The sequence below is a fragment of the Halichoeres trimaculatus genome, unplaced genomic scaffold (genome assembly GCF_033239565.1).
Source record: "Halichoeres trimaculatus isolate MK-OKI-2021-1 unplaced genomic scaffold, fHalTri1.1 fHalTri1_scaffold_3, whole genome shotgun sequence".
In the NCBI taxonomy this organism is placed as follows: Eukaryota; Metazoa; Chordata; class Actinopteri; order Labriformes; family Labridae; genus Halichoeres; species Halichoeres trimaculatus.
In genome coordinates this window covers 40,280,024-40,300,436 of record NW_027437181.1, presented here as the reverse complement: position 1 = coordinate 40,300,436, position 20,413 = coordinate 40,280,024, and the positions used below count along the sequence as shown (strand labels likewise).

At 44.3% G+C, this 20,413-nt stretch overlaps 1 protein-coding gene across 1 annotated transcript in view; it reads right to left on the bottom strand.

Moving 5' to 3' along the window:
• Positions 1 to 20,413, bottom strand: part of adamts17 (ADAM metallopeptidase with thrombospondin type 1 motif, 17) — a 95,388-nt gene that overhangs the window by 45,312 nt on the left and 29,663 nt on the right. Inside the window, exons 7-8 of the mRNA XM_074665576.1 lie at positions 12,424 to 12,467; positions 1,723 to 1,828 (exon numbers count right to left, since the gene is read on the bottom strand). Of these exons, the coding sequence (XP_074521677.1) occupies positions 1,723 to 1,828; positions 12,424 to 12,467 (150 nt within the window). The remainder of the gene's footprint in view (positions 1 to 1,722; positions 1,829 to 12,423; positions 12,468 to 20,413) is intronic.

Here is a 20,413-nt window from a genome sequence, read left to right as displayed (position 1 = left end):
ACCACTTTCCTCATAAATATTAAAACACCTTCCCTGCTCAGCCAATCATAGACGAGTACTCACATGAATATTAACCATGTGCAGTGTCTAACGTAAACTTACTGTACTCGTTCGATTACAGCACTGTACCGAACCAAATGGCCTTATGGAGCAGTTTGGCACGGATACATGTACCGTTACACCCCTACTAATCATACATGCAATTTTTTTTGTTTGTGTGTGCAATTTACAAAGACTGTACATAGAGCAGACAGCTTGGCTCCACCATTTATCATTTTACAGTTTTGAAGCCAAAATTCCTCCGTCACAGGTGCAGCCATTGAAGCAGTTTGCAGAGAGACGATGAGGGATTCTAATAGAATCTGAGTGGAGCTTGGTGACAAAAATATATATATTTTTTTCTTTCGAGAGTCTAATCACTTCTTGACTCTACCTTCTGACATATTTTACAATCTACGAAAAAACTAAACGAGAACGGCAGCTGTCAATCATCGTTGAACATTACGTAAAGCCTCATATTTAACCTCTTATAACTAATGAAAATAAAACTTTTGAGAGGACTTGAATACAAAACAGCCAAATGATATCTTCAAATCACCACAACAATCAGACGTGAGAAACATTTCTACCAGGAGTATTAATTTTTTCAAGTTTGACCACAGCCCATCTGGAATGGCTAGCGACGGAGTTTTTAACCTTTTGTCCAAAGAGATGTACAACACAAGCAAGAATTTAGACAGAAGGAAAAACCTCCAGCCACATGTCAGTGAAGGAGCATCTTTAACTGCCCCCCTCACAGAAATCTTTTCCACACAGCATATCATGTATCTCCAGATGAATTCAAACAAACTCTGAGTTTCTTCTGATTTCAGTCCAGCAAAGGAACAAATTAAAGGAAACAGACAAAACTATAAATAAATAATAAGTAGAAAAAAACTTGTAGGTCTTACAAAAATGATAAAAGTAACAAAAATGCTGAAGGAGACTGAGAGTGTCAGAGCGAGGCAGAGGAGTGTCTGAGGTCCTCAGGGGCCACGTGTGCCACACAGCAGCGTCATGCCTGCTTAAATCTGCTCCGGGCACAGTGAGTTTGGGGTCCTTTCCAATAAAAAAGAATGAAGTCACTTTCAGTATTTTCAGACACAAAGAGGGGATAGTTTTCTTCTTAGTTAACTTCTTTATACCAACGTTACTGTGTGGACCACATCAACTCATCGTGTTTCATCATTTGACCAAAGATAACTGGCTGAACCGTACTTCATACCCTGATATACTGTCATCATTAAAACTACAGCTGATACCACATCAGTCCTGTGATCATCATCAGGCGTTTCATGTTCACCTGCTTTCTGAGCATCTGATAAACCTTCATTCTATAGACTTCGAGGAAAGCTCATTTGATTGGTGTCAACCTGGTACCACCACAGGTTATCAAAAGAAATAACAGATCAGGAGTAAAGCTAATTCGCTCCTCCCCTGTGGAGGAGTTATTCCTGAGAAAACACTGGAAATGGAAAATAATAGCTTGTTTTTTTTTCTCCTAAGCCTAGGATATAGAGTCTAAGATATTGCACAGAGTTTTAAGAATGAAATAAACCTCAGGAAGACAAGAGAGCGCTTTCCAGAGCTCAAACTGTTTTTGTTGTTGATGGATCTCGCCAGCAGCTCTGTGAACGCTGACTCTCCATCTGATCACACCATAAAGCATGAAGCCAAACCTACTTGTGTCCCAGCTCATGAGCAATGGTGAAGGCCAGATTGAGTCCGTTGTCCTCCGCCAACACACACTTCCTCTTTGCGCTGCAGGCTCCTCCCAGGTAAGCAATACCTGCAACACAGCGAGAGGACAGAGAGCTTAAGGTAGAGGTCTGCAGCCTGCAGCTCTTTGGCTCCGCTGCAGTGCCTCCCTGTAGCTTGAGATCCTCCAGAAAATACAGATTTTAATTCTGTGTGGAGGGATTCATTTAACTGCCAGCTTGATATACATGCCCCATATGTAGAAAGAAATTAGCAAATAACAAAAAAATGATGAGTTGAGCAACATGACCAATATATGTTATCAAATAAAAGTAATCTTTTTGTGGTTCTACAATTTCATGAACTCAAAAATACTGTTCAGGTAATTACTCAATAACAAATTTTCTTTGTTCATGTCAACTTTTTACCAGACACAACGTGACAAGGTGAGCTATTTATCAGTGCAGTTATGTAGCGCTGTTGTCTGAAACATGACAATGAGCAAACTGTCAGTTTGTACAGTAGTAGTGGCTATCCTAATGTAGCTCAGCTGTCAGCATGGTGCTCTGAGACATGTCTGTAACATGTAACGTTAGTGAATCCTGGTTCTGTCCTGGCAGTCATCTACCAATCAGAGCTAATGTAACCTCACTCTTCATTTTATTGATAGACTCTCAAGTTTGAACAGACCACTGCAGAATAACTGCTGACTGTGGGTTGGAGTCAACATTATCACAAACAGGTTAGCTCCTATGTTAACCTTTAGCTTGTGCTCTATCTCTCTCCTGTTTCTCTTTCTTCTGCTCTTCTGTCCTTTTTCTGTCTGACAGTTAGGCTCCAGTGTCCACCATCACTACAAAATTAATCACAGAAATGGTTTTCAGCAGAGAAAAACACAGATCTCTCTACTCTCTACTAGACTTGGTCAGCCTGTGTGGTGTTGTCATAGAAACTTGGACGTGCTGTAAATCAAGTCAGTATTGCTCGACCTGATTGGGAAGCTACAAAAAAGCTACAAAAAGCTACAAAGTAGCATTTCAAAATAACCTGTATTGGTGATAATCTAATTTTCATAATAACTCCATCAGCCGGCATGGTGTTGTCATAGAGACCTGGACATGCCATCAATAAATCTGGTCTTTCTAAACCCAATTGGGAAGCTACGAAGAAGCTACAAAGTAATATTTCGATATTATCTATAATGGCGCTGATAGGATTGGGCAGATATCCAGAAGGGAGACTTTTTTATAGAGCACTTAGAAACTCCTCACAGCCCCTTTAATAGCAGGGCAGCAGGATTTCCCTAAAAGTAAAATTTCAACTTTTACAGGAATAATCCTGCTCAATCATATGTCAGTGTCTGTGTCTGCCTCAACCCCCTCCTCTGCCTGTATGTTGATGTTTTGGTTGTGTCAGGATGTTTCTGGGTGGAGAGTGAACACAGTTATCTCAGCCAGTCTAGAGCGAGATGACTTTGTTTGTAGATGATAGCGAGTAGATGAAGCTATCCTGAGCAGCTATGATAGCTGATGTAGCATGGAGGAAGAAAAACACAACCAAAGAGATATGAAACACCAAACAGAAAAAAAAAGCTTTTCCCTAAACGAGGGTGAAGCTTGGCTCAACTTCTACTTCCTTTTCTGCAGTTAGAGAGCAGCATGGTACAAAGAAGTTAGCTGTCTGCTAACCAGGTATGAGTCCAATACCTGTGGTTAGCTTGTGCTAACATGCCAGGTCAGGTGCACGGTTCTGGAGTCTAGAAACCAGATGCTACATGTGGTTGCTGGATTAGTGAGTGTGTTCACACAATACAGGTGGAGGATGTGGGTGTGCCGCCACTGGCACTGTTTACTAACAACTACTGGCAATTCCTGCAGACCCTTCCTTTAAAAACAATGAATGTCAAAGGAAGCAGCAATAATATCAGAAATAATTTCTTGGTGTCATGTATGTTCAGAAGAAAGAGCCTTGTCTTTTTTCTCTACAGCAGAAACATAACAACAGCATTGGCTGGTCAGAGTTGGCAGCTTTAATCTGACCTGCGACGTTTGGGCCTCCTCATTAGCGGCTCAGATTCTCTTTACATGACACTGAATGCTAGTACCAGCCGTATAAATCCCACATGAATAAAACAAAGCTGGACAGTGAGGTCAGAGCATGCCCGAGATTTTCTGCAGCATCAAAGATCCGTTGAAGCCAGCACTTCTGAGACCTAAGCTCCCACACAAAGAGCTGTGATACACAGCGCTGCGTTATCAGTACGGGCTGTTGACCCAGTGTTAGGGGCTAGCTGGCTGATCAAACAGTGATGTGCTGGCTCACAAAGCTGGCAGCACATTCAGCCAGACAGCCTCAAAAGAGCCATTAAGCCTCAGGCCCCTGCCCTCACAGCCCCGTGCAGCCCGCGAGCAGCTCGGACATTTATGCTGAGCTAATTAGCTGTTACAACATGAAGGGCTTTCCACAGAGCTGCTGAATCCTGGACAGTCACTGCTCCAAGTGAGGGCAGCCCACACCCAGTCAGCCTGACAGGAACACCAGAGCACCACACAGAAACAGGCCACACACACACACACACACACACACACACACACACACACACACACACACACACACACACACACACACACACACACACATACTGTAAAGGGAATTATCCAGTAACTCTAAAAGCTGTTTTTGTCTGATGTTTGATGATGTCAGCTCCTTGTTGCTACTTTAGGGATCTTTGATGTTTGTCATCATGAGTTTTTTAGGTTCTTTTTTGTCTGCATGGCTACAAACAAAGACTGGGCTTTGAAATTAAACCAATTTGTCTTTTTATTATTTCTAGGCTGTACATCAGTGTCCTAAGTTTGGAAGCTACCTCATGCTAAAACAAGAAGCCGTCATGATAGCCTGAACTGTCTTCATCAACAAACATCTGCTCATTGTTTTAAGGTGAATTACTTTTAAATTAATAAGTGGAAAAATATGATTCAGTGGTTAGTTTGGAGTCTTACTGACTCAGACGTCTTATGTTGTGTAATTACTATTTTTATCAATATTGCAAATAAGATCATATGCACGAGTGAATCCAACGTAAAGTTAATGTTAAAAGACATAAGAAGATCAAACCAGGAACATGAAATTACATGTAAACACAAACTGGGAAAATCCATGTCATCATCATCATCATGCTACTGAGGGCTGAAAACATCAGCTCAAGTGAACTGATCATGCCCTGTTAACCAATCAGCATGGGCATCTTCAGGTGGGGTTTAACTTGACTGTACCTGTCTTTATCTTCCCTGACTCTGTGACTCGAGTGAGGAGGACCAATTATCTGATAAATACAAGTGACTTTCACTTGCTCTAGCTGTTAAAAATACCCTCATTTAGAAAAACAAGCTTCTCCTCACAGTGTAGTCAACAAACAACTTAAAGGTAGGGTATTGAGGTGATCTTAAATATAATACGGCAACTTTTACAGGAATAATCCTACTTAATAACCTCCTCTTGGCCTCTTTACAAGAATCTCAGTGTCTGTGTCTGCCTCGGACCCTCACCTCTGCCTGTATGTTGATGTTTCGGTTTTGTTAGGACATTTCTGGGCAGAGAGTGGACGTAGTTACATCAATCAAGTGACTTTGTGTGTTTATGATAGCAAGTGGAAGAAGCTATCCTGAGAGGCTACAATAGTGGACGTAGCACCAAGGAAGAAAAACACAACCAAAGTGAAACAAAAAGCCGAACAGATAGAAGCTTTTTCCTAAACGAGTGTTAGGTTGATTGACTTGCAGTCCTGATAAACGATAATGCAAAGCTGGATATCAACTTGGTACGTGAACCCAGGATTTGTCACTCTGGATCAGAGCGCGCTGACATAAAAGGGGTGGAGTTTGCAGCATCTGACCAATCACAGACAAGGAGAAACCCTGCAGAGCAACGTACTTCACCCTGGAGGAGCAGACAGTTGTTCCTCAAAAATACAGAGAACTCAAACACACCATCCAGGACAAAAACAACAATGTTGCCGAAAGTAAAAGCCACAAAGGACTGCTGGCAACAAAATGTCAACTCTGTTACTTCTTAAATTCATGAGATTACACAATATTAATTTATTGGACAGTATAAACAGACAGTACTCTGATCACTCAATTTTTTTCACTTTATTACAGTGCAGACATTAGGGACAGAGCGCTTCGTCTGTGCGCTTCCTTAAGTTTATGTTTTCCACTGAGTTTCTCTAAGGTTCAGCATCTTATTGGAGTCAAAATAAAAATGAAATGTCACAGAGCACTCGATCAGACGTGATGGCACAGCCTGTCAGTGTGGGGACTGACAACACTCATACCCCCTGAGCAGAAACACAACCAGCTCTCAGCAGATGGTAAATATTTCACTCTGACAGTGTCAACGCGTGCTCGGCAGAGATTGAGGGGGATTAACCCTTCACTCACGCCTTGTGGTTTTGGCTCATCTGAGCAGCTTCAGAAGGCACTAAAGCTGCTCAATCCTGCTGCCAAATGGGACTTGAGTGAAGACCTGCAGTCACTCTGAACTCCACAGGAGGGCACTGTAGGGAGTACACTGCTCCTCTTGACTTCTAGAGACTACAAATCACACCATCTCCCCCTCTGGTCCATCTCTGCTCCATCAGCATATCCATCAGCATATGTAAATAATAATAATAAGTGGATTATCTAAATAATCCACTGTTTCCAGATTTTTTAATCAGTGATGTCACATAAAGTCATGTTGAGGCAGTCTGCCTCAACAGCACCCGCTGCTCATTGGGGAGAGTAAGATCAAAGCAGACTTTCACCTCAGTCTCCAAACTCCAGAAAAGTCATTAAATTTGTTGCTTGTTGCTTTCTTTAAAAAAAAAAAAAAAAGTTGCAAGAGGGTCTGAAAGTCATCACGCTGGCATCACTCACCCATCTTTTTCGAGCAGAGCAGTTTAAGTCCTGTTTCCACCAACCGATTCAGTTCGGTTCATCTCAGTACAGCACTCATTTTGTGGCGTTGCTTTTGACTAAAACCAGGTCAGGTTCACAAATTACCTGCCTGTACCATCTCATTTTTTTCGTTTCTCAGCTCTGTTGGGCTGCCAGACATACTTATCCGACTCCAGTAGGTGGAGCTAGAAACACAGCAGTCCTTTGGTAGGTCGAAAGATATTGGTGGCTACAATTTCACACCAGCAAGTGTTCATCACATGGTTACCATGGTGACCACTGGGTGATGAATAAGAGAAATGCCTTTTGTTTGTATTTCTGACACTTGGAGCTCCTGTTCATCAGCACGTCTCCGTGTAGAAGCTAGATAATGTCCGATGTGCACATTTTGGCTTGAAAGGACCAGGTGAGGGGGCGAAGCTGCTGTAATGATGTCACTCAGGGAGGCCTCCCAGAAGCCTCCAGCATAAACCAGGCTTAGCAGAAAAGGGAGGGATCCCTGGGCCTGTTAGCTAACATTTATAGATACTTAGATTTATAGATTCAGATAGATTATAGATAGATTCATTCTCATCTTTCTTTGAGAAGGCAGTCATCCTGCCTCCTCACAGCCCTGTGTTCACCACGGCATTTGGACGGACCAAAGAACGACGACTTGGAAACACAACGACAAGCACAGAATGCTTTTGTGGCAAAACCTGCATGGCCTGAAGATCCACCAGACCAAGATGGGATGTGTGCAGACAGTGCAGGTGTCATAGCATGCAGGGAACCTCCCTGGTGAGACGAAGGAGGAGCTAGGCCTGGAGCCAAACCATGGTGCCCAGAATCTCCAGGTGACACGAGCCCCAAACTCACACAGACCAGCAGAATATTGTCGGGTTAAATAGCCCCAAGCTAACAAGGAGCAGGAATGGCACCAGTTTGATGATGACTTCCATCCTGGAGGCAACAGCTAAGGGGGAAGTCGATCGAAGTTTCCAAACCATGACCACCATCATCATTGGCCTAGCAGCTGAGAGATTTGGCCTAAAGGAGAAGAAAGCGACGAAATCTCCTTACGCAAAAAGCAACAGGGCAAACAAAATCCAACAGCTCAGGCAGGAGTTGAAGGTCCTGATGCGGCGGTGTTATGGGGCAAGAGAGGAGGAGAGGGGACCTCTGTCAGAGTTGTGAAACACACTGCGCAAGAAGCTCATGACCCTGAGGAGGGCTGAGTGGAATCAGAGAAGGAGGAAGGAAAGAGCCAGGAAACGCACTGCCTTTCGAGCGAACCCTTCTGGGTTTACAAAACAGCTGCTGGGGCAGAAGCATAGTGGCCAGCTTACCTGCTCCAAAGCAGAGATTGACTACTTTGAAGGAGCAAGAGCTGGGCGACTGCCACTCTCTGACTGATCCACCTGCACCAACACTGGACTTGGATGGAAGGGAGCCAAGCTGGAAAGAGATCCAGGAGGTGGTCAAGATCAAGCTCAGTCCCAGGACCGAGTGGGGTACCTTATAAGGTTTGCATGAACTGCCCAAAGTTACTCCACAGACTCTGGAGCATCTTAAGGTGATCTGGAAGAGGGGAAAGGTTGCTGAACAGTGGCGTTTCGCTGAAGGTGTATGGATCCCAAAGGAGGAAGAGTCAAAAAACATCGACCAGTTCAGAATCATCTACCTGCTCAGTGTTGAAGGCAAACTATTCTTCAGCATTGTTGCCAGGTGTCTGACAGACTATCTCCTGAAGAACTCCTACATGGACACCTCAGTCCAGAAAGGAAGGATCCCAAAGACGCCAGGGTGTCTGGAGCATAATGGAATTGTCACCCAGCTGATTAGGGAAGCCAGAGAGAACAAGGGCAACCTAGTCGTGCTGTGGCTGGACTTCGCAAATGCATATGGGTCCATACCTCACAAGCTGGTCGAAGAGGCATTACGCCGACACCATGTCCCCACCAAGTTTAGAGATCCCATTCTGGACTATTACAACAGGTTCAGTCTGAGGGTCTCAGCAGGGCCCACAACATCTGACTGGCCTGAGCTGGAGAAGGGAATTATCACTGGGTGCACCATTTCAGTGATCCTCTTCGCACTTGCCATGAACATGCTGGCGAAGTCTGCTGAGGTTCATTGCAGAGGGCCCCTGACCAAGTCCGGCATCAGGCAGCCACCCATTAGGGCCTTCATGGACGACTTCACTGTGGCGACACCAAACATCCTAGGGGGCAGGTGGATCCTGAAGGGTCTGGAGGAACTTATCACCTGGGCCTGCATGACCTTGAAAAATCCGGATCCCTTGTGCTGAAGAAAGGAAAGGTTACCAACAAGTTCCACTTCACACTTGGTAGTGTCCAGATACCATCCATCACCGACAAACCAGTGAAGAGCCTGGGGAAGGGGTTTGATGGCAGCTTGAAGGACAAGGCAGCCATCCAGTCGACTAACCAGGAGCTGGAGGCTTGGCTTGGCACGGTGGATAAGTCAGGTCTACCAGGCAAGTGTAAGGCCTGGGTGTACCAATATGGCATTCTCCTAAGAATTCTCTGGCCACTTATGGTGTACGAGGTCCCAATCTCCACAGATGAGGGCTTTGAGATGAGAGTCAGCAGGTTCCTGTGGAAGTGGCTGGGTCTACCCCAGTGCATGGGTAGTATTACAACACCTCGCTACGACAAGGCTGAGTGGAAGGACAGGAGAGCGCTGCTCCAGGAAGAGATTGCGAGCATCTGTGGAAGAAGAGCAACCAGCACAATCGCTGGAATGCGGCAGCAGGGAGCCTGGACATGGTGGGAGCAGGAAGCAGAGCACAGGGTCACTTTAACTGAGCTGTGGAGAGCCGAGCCCCAGAGCCTTAAATTTCTGATCCAGGCCATCTATGACATACTGCCAAGCCCATCTGACCTGCTCTGCTGGGGAAAGGTGGAGTCTCCAGATTGCTCGCTGTGCCAGAAGAGAGGGACCCTTGAGCACATCTTGAGCTGCTATCCGAGAGGCCTGAGTGAGGGGCGCTACCGATGGCGCCATGACCAGGTCTCGAAGGCCATAGCAAACACCATCTGCTGTGGAATTGCCCACTGCAAGCGCCTCCGCCTAGAAAAGAAGACCATCTCCTTCATCAGAGCTGGGGAAGAGCTACCAGCAACTGCCAGGTCCTCCTTCTCTGGCCTGCTAGCAATGGCACAAGACTGGAAACTGAAGGTTGACCTGGGGAAACATTTGAAGTTCCCAGAGGATGTGGCCGCAACCTCGCTGAGGCCAGATGTGGTGCTGACCTCAGCCACCTCCAAGCAGGTTGTGCTCCTGGAACTCACGGTCCCTTGGGAGGACTGCATCGAGGACGCCAGTGACAGAAAGAGGGCTAAGTACCAGGCTCTGGTGGAGGAGTGCTAGCTCAACTCGCAGGCCAATCCTTCTGCAGGGTCTACAGCATGTTGGGCATCAGGGGGGCTAGTAAGCAAAGGGCCATAAAGGAGGCCACAGAGGCAGCAGAGGTTGTCTCGCTGTGTCTCTGTCATCTTACATCCTTTCCTCATATCCATGCTGAGCTCTCATCCAAAGAGCACACTGCTCTCACCCACAGTAGGTTCGTTGATGTATATTCTTCGTCATAGTCTTCATCAATGAAATAAACAGTGGTTCAGGACACTGTATTAATGCTGACGGTGTGGACAAAGCCCCTCCAAAGGATGCTTCCATGCTGATTCATGTCCAGAGAGATGTATGAAATGCCATGCAGAGAGGCCATTCCTGATCCTCAGGTGCTAGTGCAGTGAGACAGTCTCAGTCCTCCCTGCTGGTTCACTATCTGGTTTCTGCCCAAAGGTGTTTTCTCTATGACAGAAACCTGTGAGGACTCTGCTCTCTGATGGGACTCTGAGAAACTCTGAGGGACCCTGAGGGACTCAGAGGGACCCTGAGGGATATAGAGGGACTCAGAGGGACTCTTAGGGACTCTGAGGGACTCTGAGGGACCCTGAGGGACTTTGAGGGACCCTGAGGGACTTTGGGGGACTCTGAGGGACCCTGAGGGACATAGAGGGACTCAGAGGGACTCTTAGGGACTCTGAGGGACCCTGAGGGACTCTGAGGGACTCTGCTCTGCTTTGTTTGGAGCTCTCATTCCTTGTCCATGTCGTTCATTATTCAGGGAATGTCGTTTGTTATTCAGGGAATGTTTTTGCCTTCAGGGAACTCTCATAGAATCAACGGAGCCAAAACAAACCACACTCCCAGCTCATGTGGTCAGATGGGGAAACAAGCACAGAAGAAAACTGCTCTGACTTTTTGGGATGGAGCCAGTGCTTTGACTTCCAGCATAAATCCCAACGGTGGGTGGAAGACTTCCAGCATTACGTAATACAGACACAGAGAGGCTCTGGAACAGGCTCTGGCAGCCTGCTCTCAGTAAATGTGTTATAATGTGCTGACTGTTGCAGTGAGTCAGCGTGTTGTCACAAAGCTCTGAAACACACAGGTACTGCAGGAGAACACATATCAGCTTTACTAATTCATTTAGTTTACTTTAAAAAACTTTCCTTAGCTTTCAGAGTCCTGCAGCTCAAAGGTGAGAATCCTCGGTTGACCAAATTCAGGAGGATGACAAACCATTCACCGTGAGTTTTCTCCTGTGTCCCTTAAGCTCCATCCATTCATCCCACACTCATGTTTGAATCTGATGTTTGGAAACTGAAGTTTTTTGTTTTGAAACTATATTTTAACCTTCCCTGACTTTCAACTCTTTACATTCCAAAAACCTAATGTTCACTTCCAGTTTGTACGTTTCCGCACCAGACCAGTGCTCCTGCAGACTCTCAGGGCTTCTGAGCACATCTGCAAAAATCTTCTTCTACAGAGATGAAACTAAAATCTGAATCTGATTTCTGTGAACTGAAAACGAGTGATGAATTATTGAAATTCAGGAATACAAAGAGTTTAATGTTCAAGTAGGTAAAAACACAATCACGTTAATTTTTTTCTTCTAAGGAAAGAGGTAATGAGTCCCAATGCCCTGGTGAAGACTTGATCAGAGATAAAGTAAATTATACCCTTATATAAATCTATAAGTCCAGTATTACCCATACACCCAGGTACTTTAACCTTATTGAGTTGATTGTAAAAAAAGTTGATGCTCAGTTTGTCTTTTTCAAGTGGGTGACCGGCACAAGTTCTCTTTTCTGAAAGTTTACCTTGTGTCCAGATATTGTTCCAAATTCTGTAAGTGAAGATGAAACTCCTGGTACGTACAACAACACGTCATCAGCATCGAGTGAAACTTTAGGCTCTGAGCCTCCTCAACAGCTGCCCTTGATAGGGGGCTTTGTGTCAAAGCTAGAGAAAGTGGTTCAACTGTCACAGGGTATAGAATAGAATAGAATAGAATAGAATAGAATAGAATAGAATAGAATAGAATAGAATAGAATAGAATAGAATAGAATCTACTTTTTCAATCCCTGATCCCTGTTACCTGAGTTGGAGTGGGATCACAAAGGATATCAAAGAAGTGTCTGATGATGGAAAAGAAGACACCATTTTCTATTACACCTGTCTGATCAGGTGAAATAATAGTAGGAGTAACATGCACTAACTGGAGAGAAAACTTTTTTTTTTTTGAGTGAAATGCACAGAATAAAACTACTGACAAAGAAACACACCTTACTCCACGGCTGGTAAGCCCCCCCTCTGACTTTAAAGTGTTTCTGTACATAGAGCACATTTCTCCTGATGAATACATAACGGGACAGAACAGACTGGGTCTACTCACCCACAGTATCACAGGGTTCGTCTTTGTGAACGCAGAAATCTGTCCTGAAAGAGAAACAGAGACAGGTTTACTCACTACACAGTCGTAACTACGGAGACTCGTGTGAACCCAGAGCCTGAGCCCCGGCCAATGAGTTCAGAGAGAAAGACACAGACGACATCCACAGAAACAAATACGTGTACAGTGATCTGTATACTGTACTCTGTTTATCCTTGATTTTGACAAAAACATGTTTTAATAAATCTCCAAATGTTTGAGTGATTCTCAGAGGACTGTTTCACACACATCCACACACGCAGGGATCAGGTGAAGCCTGTAGGAGCGTGACACCTTTAGCACACATTCTTTTCATCCTTAAATTAGTGAAGTATTTCAACAAACTTGAACTGCCTAAAGTTAAAAAAAATGTATGTATAAAATCATAGTCACATGCCTTATTCAGCATGTAGAGCTGAGAAACCACAGAGTTTGGAAATAGAGAACTGGGTTAACTCAGAACAAAAAGCTTTCAGGACCAGGACATGAAGTTCTGCTGTTAAAGGACATTTTGACATGGATATAAACAGGGTGCCTTTGATTTTTGCAGCCAGCCTCCAGAGCATCTTCTTCAGTCCGTCTGCTGGGGCTTCATTTCACAGCACTGGACGTGACTCCTCTGTTAAAACCCAGGATCAGGAGGGCTTGGCCAAACCGTAAAATTATATTGTCAATTTAATGAAAGCAGGTTTTCCATAAAGTGCAAAAGACCCGACATAAAGGGAAAAAAACAGTGCTTTGTTTTTGACAATGGCTAAAGATTTCCCAGCCTCGTGTCTGTTGGAGTCGGCGGTTTGTGTGTTGAAAAACCCAAAGCACTGAAGATCAGCCGTCCCAGCCCCAGAAAGCGTATTGAGAGCTTCTGTTTGCTACTGAAGGACTTCAGCTGAGGACCCTTAAAAAGGCCCAGTCAGTCTGAACAGATCCAAACCCCCCATTGTTTAACAGGTTTCATGTTGCTTCCACCTGGCTGCAGATACTGTCTCCCTGCACGCAGGACAAACAGACAGAAACGCTCCTCCCTCTGCAAACAGCTCAATGTGGCGTCTGTTAGGGCCCGTGCATCAAGGCTGAGAGGACCCTGATGGAATCTCTCAGCGCTGTTCAGGTCTTACCATCAAGTGGTGCCAGGTCCTGTTGTATCCACAACTGTTGTTTTTATCATTTCATTCCAAGAATGACAGCTTCAATGAAAAGTGTTGTATTTTTTACACGTTTGCCTGGTGAAAAACCATCATCATCAAATGTTGGCCGGCGCACTTTCACTTAATAGCAGCCACTAGTGGGCTGTATGAGCCTAGCAGTTTCACTAAGAAAGTTTTTATTTTATTTTTCATTGTTTTTCTACAGATATTAAGATATTTTTGGACAAATGCCAAATCCACCCCTTTGGATAGAGCAGTCTCTGACCTGCTTGGTACAAGTTTACAGCTTGTAGATATCTGAATGTAGAAAATTCATGAGCAGCCTTTCAAAAGTCTGAGGTCATAGCAAGGCCTCAACTATCATTGTTTGGTCAAGAAACAGGAAGTAGCTTTTTCCTCAGATAAGGAAGCTCAAATCTGACACAAGCTTAGGAAATTACAAAGGTCCAGGTCTGAATTCATCCACTCCAGCAGGAAAGTCATGGTACTACTCTAAAAGTGATACAATGAAGACTTTTCAACATATCTGCACCTTCACCAACTCACAGGACCTGATCTACTGAGATCCAAAACAAGGAGTGCTAAATTTTGTAAGCAAACTAAAAACTGCACGAGCTGTGGGTGATCTACTATGACTGTGTGTTTGATTGATAATATGTGAAAAATAGTGCAGACCACCCTGTTCAGATGCTGGTTTTGGGGGTGCTACCCGCTGTCACCATGTAGTCTTTAGATGAGTGAAAAACTGAAGATTCTCCCTCCTCGTTGCCTGGCGTTGCACCTCTGCCTCCTTCTCGACACACTGACCTCAGCCATTTGTGCATAACGCTGTGCACAACGTTTCAAACGTGCTAAAATAGACACAAAGGCAGCTAACAGTTTCAGGTTCCATACTTCACTTTGTGAGTGCTCAATAATAACATCTCCTCCTGCCAGAGTTTTTCGGGTTCAGGTAATCTGCATTTATTCTGCAAATTCATGAAGGTAAACACGCCAAATAGATGGCAGTTAACAAATCAGCTTTGCACGCGTTATCAGGTTTGAACACACAAACTTTTATAAGATCAGGCCCAAGCAACCGTCTGAGAACCAGAGAGCTGTGTGAAAACACCTGCTGTTATCAGTGTTGTGTCTGATATCACGTATAAGCCCCAGGCCCCTCTACACGTTGCATTGCCTCAGACATTCTGGGAACTTTCCTTTGTGTTGTACCCGTTCAGCCTGCACGGCAGCAGGCTGCAACTGCCTCTGCAGCTATGACCAAAAAAAACACAGAGCAGCTGATCCCACTTTAAGCATCAGGATCCAGATACCTACCACAACAAAAGTGCCAAGTTTAGGTAGCAGGTCATCCAGTCTAGCCCAAAGTATGATGGGAAAAGGCAAAACAGGCAAACACTACTACACCAATAACTGCAGACTAACTAACTAACTAACTGATAAACACAACAACTAATAACTAACATACCTAACCACAGAAAAGAATGTAAAACAAAGACGTGTCCAGGCTGACAGTTTGAACTGTTGTTGAAATCAACCCAGAGGTTTCTGGTAAATTCACCGTCTTCATGTTTTCACACCAGGACTTCTGCTTCCAGACTATCCCTGTTCATACATCTCTCTGGTGGTTGGAGTCTAACTTTATCTTACTCCTTACTCCTTACTCCTTACACACACACACACACACACACACACACACACACACACACACACACACACACACACACACACACACACACACACACTCAGACTCAGACTCAGGTTGTTGCCTGTGTGAGTGACTGCGCTCTGGTCTTCCTGGTTAACGGCTGCTCGACGGTCAGGTCAGATGAAGTGAATCTGACACACGTTTGGACAAAGCAAGAGGTAAACGGCCGGGGGGGCTGCACACAAAGGAACAAACCACAGAGGAGAAACCAGGACAGACAGAAAGAGAGAGAGGAAGAAATAGACACTCTGAAGAGATTTAGAGCTTTATTAAAGAGACCCAAAATGAGCTGATACCTTCATCCATGTTCAGCTCTCCTGTTGCATCACCCTGAGTTTTCTTCCTGAGCTGAACGCTGTGATGGCTGGTCTTACTGTGGTGGCAGTGTGTACCACACTACTCATCCTGTTGGATGAACCAGATGATCAAAATCTGGTTCATCAAACATGGGTGTGAAAAGTACAGTAGCACACCCCTGACACACGCGCACAGCTCACACGTGGCTCCTCTCTTAAGTTGTGAAAAGTTTATTTTCTTCTTGGGTGGAATGTTAAAGGGTTAAAAATCAAACAGACTTCATATCCCATGCATTTAGAAAGTGAAAGTTAAATGGCTAAAATGAGAGGTAGCTAAAGGGAAATTCTAGTTTAGCAGTGTTAAGTGTTAGGACATAACTAAACAATCAGCTGTTAAATTCAGAGGGCCACTGTGCATGCGCTCTAAATGAACCAGGACTGTGCTGCGGTAAACGTGGCGTCTCCTGGATGAAGCACATGGGGAGGGAGGCCTGTGCTGCCTTTGGATGGTTATTACAGTCATTAAACTACAAATAATTTATCAAACACAGTGCTTAACAAATCTATCAGACCACTTTCTTTCATTGTTTGGCTGGTTCTGCTGCTCATGGTCAGATGTGACTTCTATGACAAATAAATGAGGAGCTGTGTTTCCTTTATAGACAAAGATCACTGGATACACACTTGAGGAATATTGATGAGAGAGAATCTCCATGGCCCTGACGGTCCTGACAGCGCTGACAGCCCTGATGGCCCTGGTGTTGAGCACCTGGTGTTTAGCTCCTGGTGTTTAGCTCCTGGTATTTAGCTCCTGGTGTTTAGCTCCTGGTGTTTAGCTCCTGGTATTTAGCTCCTGGTGTTTAGCTCCTGGTGTTTAGCATGTGGTGTTTAGCTCCTGGTGTTTAGCTCCTGGTATTTAGCTCCTGGCGTTTAGCTCCTGGTGTTTAGCATGTGGTGTTTAGTGCCTGGTGTAAAGCTCATGGTGTTTTGCTCCTGGTGTTTAGCTCCTGATGTTAAGCTTCTGGTGTTAAGTGCCTGGTATTTAGCTCCTGGTATTTAGCTCCTGGTGTTTAGCTCCTGGTGTCAAGCTCCTGGTGTTAAGTGCCTGGTGTTAAGCTCCTGGTGTTTAGCTCCTGGTGTTTAGCTCCTGATGTTAAGCTTCTGGTGTTAAGTGCCTGGTGTTTAGCTCCTGGTATTTAGCTCATGGTGTTAAATGCCTGGTGTTCAGCTACTGGTGTTTAGCTCCTGGTATTTAGCTCCTGGTGTTAAATGCCTGGTGTTCAGCTCCTGGTGTTTAGCTCCTGGTGTTTAGCTCCTGGTGTTTAGCTCCTGGTGTTTAGCTCCTGGTGTTTAGCTCCTGGTGTCAAGCTCCTGGTGTTAAATGCCTGGTGTTCAGCTCCTGGTGTTAAGTGCCTGGTGTTAAGCTCCTGGTGTTCAGCTCCTGGTGTTAAATGCCTGGTGTTCAGCTACTGGTGTTTAGCTCCTGGTATTTAGCTCCTGGTGTTAAATGCCTGGTGTTCAGCTCCTGGTGTTTAGCTCCTGGTGTTTAGCTCCTGGTGTTTAGCTCCTGGTGTCAAGCTCCTGGTGTTAAATGCCTGGTGTTCAGCTCCTGGTGTTAAGTGCCTGGTGTTAAGCTCCTGGTGTTCAGCTCCTGGTGTCAAGTGCCTGGTGTTAAGCTCCTGGTGTTTAGCTCCTGGTGTTTAGCTCCAGATCATGCAATGTTACTTGTGTCGTCTGTTTTCTCTGTCGTAGACAGTTTTTTAAAAGCTAATCATTTTTTTTAATGAAGCTCAAAGAAGCTCACACTGCTACAGTTTTACCAACAACACTCCCAGTAAAGCAGGGGAGGATGGGGATGAGTGAAGTAAGAGGGGGGAGCACATGTAGAGAAGAGAACTGAAACTCAACTATGGTCAGAGATATGAGGTGTCATGGGGAAAAAATTTAAAACTCTCTTTTAACAAATACTTATTTATCAAAGTTAAATGCAAATAGTTCTCTCTGGAAACACCCTTACAAAATAAACCATTCTATAAAATACCATGTGTAGTCCAGTGTGACTTTTATATGTTTTTTATTCTTCATGGTGCATTTCTTTTTTGATACGGAGCAATGTATAGTGCTGAAAATACAGCTGTTGAATTCCAAAAGATTTTAAGTTTCTGTGATGGTTAATCCACCAGGATGTGCTAGCTCTTTCATCCAGATTATCTATTTAAGGCCCAAATTAATTTTTGTTGTCATCCATAAACTCACATTATTATTTCATGATTAACAAGTTAGCGTTATTTACGCACGTTCCTGAAGAGAAAAATGTGTTTGAGTGGTTGTTATTTTTGACAAGAAATTCTGGCTCACATTTGGGAATAAAAGCATAAAATGATTTTGTTACTCCTCACTGCTCTTCAAAGTGCTGAAGTGAAAAACAAAGAGTCAGACTTTATGATGCTGGGCGGTCTCATCGTTTGTATGACAGCTGCTCTGATCATTTGTTAAGTACTTTAAATCGATTAAAAGTGTTACACTGATCATGATCCTTGTCAATCAATTTTAATATCTGACCACGTTGTTTGCTTCAGTCGTCCTTCTTCCCCCAGAAGTGCTGAAATCATTTTACATGAATCCCCGTTCAGATTTAACTTTGTCACTCAACAGAGGAGACAAGGCAGCAGTTCAGTCCACCAGAGAAACCTGGGGCTGATCCAAGCCAACAGGTGATCAAACTGAGCTGTGGTCAGTCTCTGGGAGCTGGGAGCAGCAGGTGAGTTCATCCAGGAACACTTCATGGAGGAAGAGGAGGAGACATTGATCCAGCTGAGAGCTCTGGAGAAGATATGAACACAGATTTCTGACTTTTCTGGGAGGGAAAGTCTCCCTGGCTCGTGATGGTTCAGTGGACATAAATGATCTGAGTTCTCTCTGAAGACCTGATCCCTGTTGGTGGGAGCCAAGGCTTAGACCTGTTCCTGTTTCCTGTGGCAGCAGGATGATAGTGGTGCAGCCTGTCTGACAGAGCAGAAACCAGCACAGGCCAGGTTAATCCCCTCACAGAGACTTTTAATAAGCTGTTACAGACATGTCATCCACATGAGCCTCTCTGGCTACAGTAGCCACACACACACACACTCACACACACACTCACACACACACTCACACACACACCGGGCGTCCAGGCATAAAAGGAAACCAGAGAGCGCTGTGACACGCTTTAATTTGCCCGCCTGCCGCTTCTGTCTCACCCTGACTGCTGCTGGCAGCATCCCGCTCCTCCCGCTCCTCCTGCTCCTCCTGCTCCATGGCTCCAGAACAAAAGGCCACTGTATTCATGCCCCTCCCTCCCCCCCGCAGCAAGAGGAGACAGGATAGGATCTGACAGCAGACATGAGTGCTCGTTTAAACCAAAGGATTCCTGGTAGATTATAAAAGCTAATCCTGAATTAGGAATGTGTCGTGTTGTGCCAGATGCAGGCTTGTTGGGATTGAAACATGAGGAAGAAGAACAAATCTGCTTCACTGACAGACCGAGGGGACATGATATGACCCCCCCCCCCGAGCCTCAACCAAGACACACACACACACACACACACACACACACACACACACACACACACACACACACACACACACACACACACACACACACACACACACACACACACACACACACACACACACATACACAGGTTGGGTATTACCGACTACCACAGCACGTTATGATCTCTGTAGCTGAGGGTAAGGTTTCAGGGAGGTTTTCCATCTTTGATATTGTTGAAGTTTAGTTCATTGTTACCTCATTAAACCCTGATTAACCACAATAACCAATAACTCTGAGGACTGTGAGCTGAGTGGAGGAGTGGTGTGTTTTGGCTGTTGTGACAGCCACAGTCTGATGTCACACCCTGATATTGTGCAGGCACGGTGTCATGACCTGAAGGTGCTAATTGGACGAGGTCAGAGTTCATGAGCTTTACCAGAGCATCCCTGGGGTTTGAGCCTCACTGTCTCCTGTCCAAAACAACACCACTTTAACTTGAGTCAGTCAGCCTTGGTTTACTGATGGTGTTATAAATGGAGAACGCCAGTTTGAACAGTTTCTGATTCAACACGTCCTCTGATACAAATAATGATCTGATAAATCAATAAGGTAATATTAGGTTACAAAAAACACCTATGTCCATGTAAATATAGTTAGTTTATTTTTGTTGTTTTTAGTTTATTTCACAATTTAATTTATCTGTGATTGGTTATATCCCTTTTTTGCTCTAAATATGTGTTTGATTGTTGATGAGTTTTTTTAATCCTTTTATTTTTACACTGGCTTTGGTCATGTTTTAAAAACTTTCATGTGAATACAGCTTATTTTGAATTCTTGTACTTGACTGATTTAACTTCAGGCTAGGGCTGGGCGATATGGCCTAAAAATAAAAGCTCCGATTTATGATTTTCTGACAATTTTTTTTCCCCCAACCTTCTAAAGAAAACAATAAGTACAAATGACAGAGATAACTCAAAACCAGTTTTGTTTTAATTCTATCAAACATGTAATAAGAGTAACCTCTATTTGACTTGGTATTGAAGATCCAGCTCTTCTTCACATTGAAACCTGCACCATTTTATACATTTTGAATTTAAAAATACTGCTAGGAAAAGCGTGTACAGTACTGTTTCAGTGCACTACAGCACTGTTCAGTTATATTCTACTTTTAAATGATTAAAAAAAAAAACACTTTGTTTCTGTCTATTTTTTTTTTAAGGTTAAAAGTGTGGGCTACACAAAACTCATGCCTCCCTGCATAAGTCAGTGC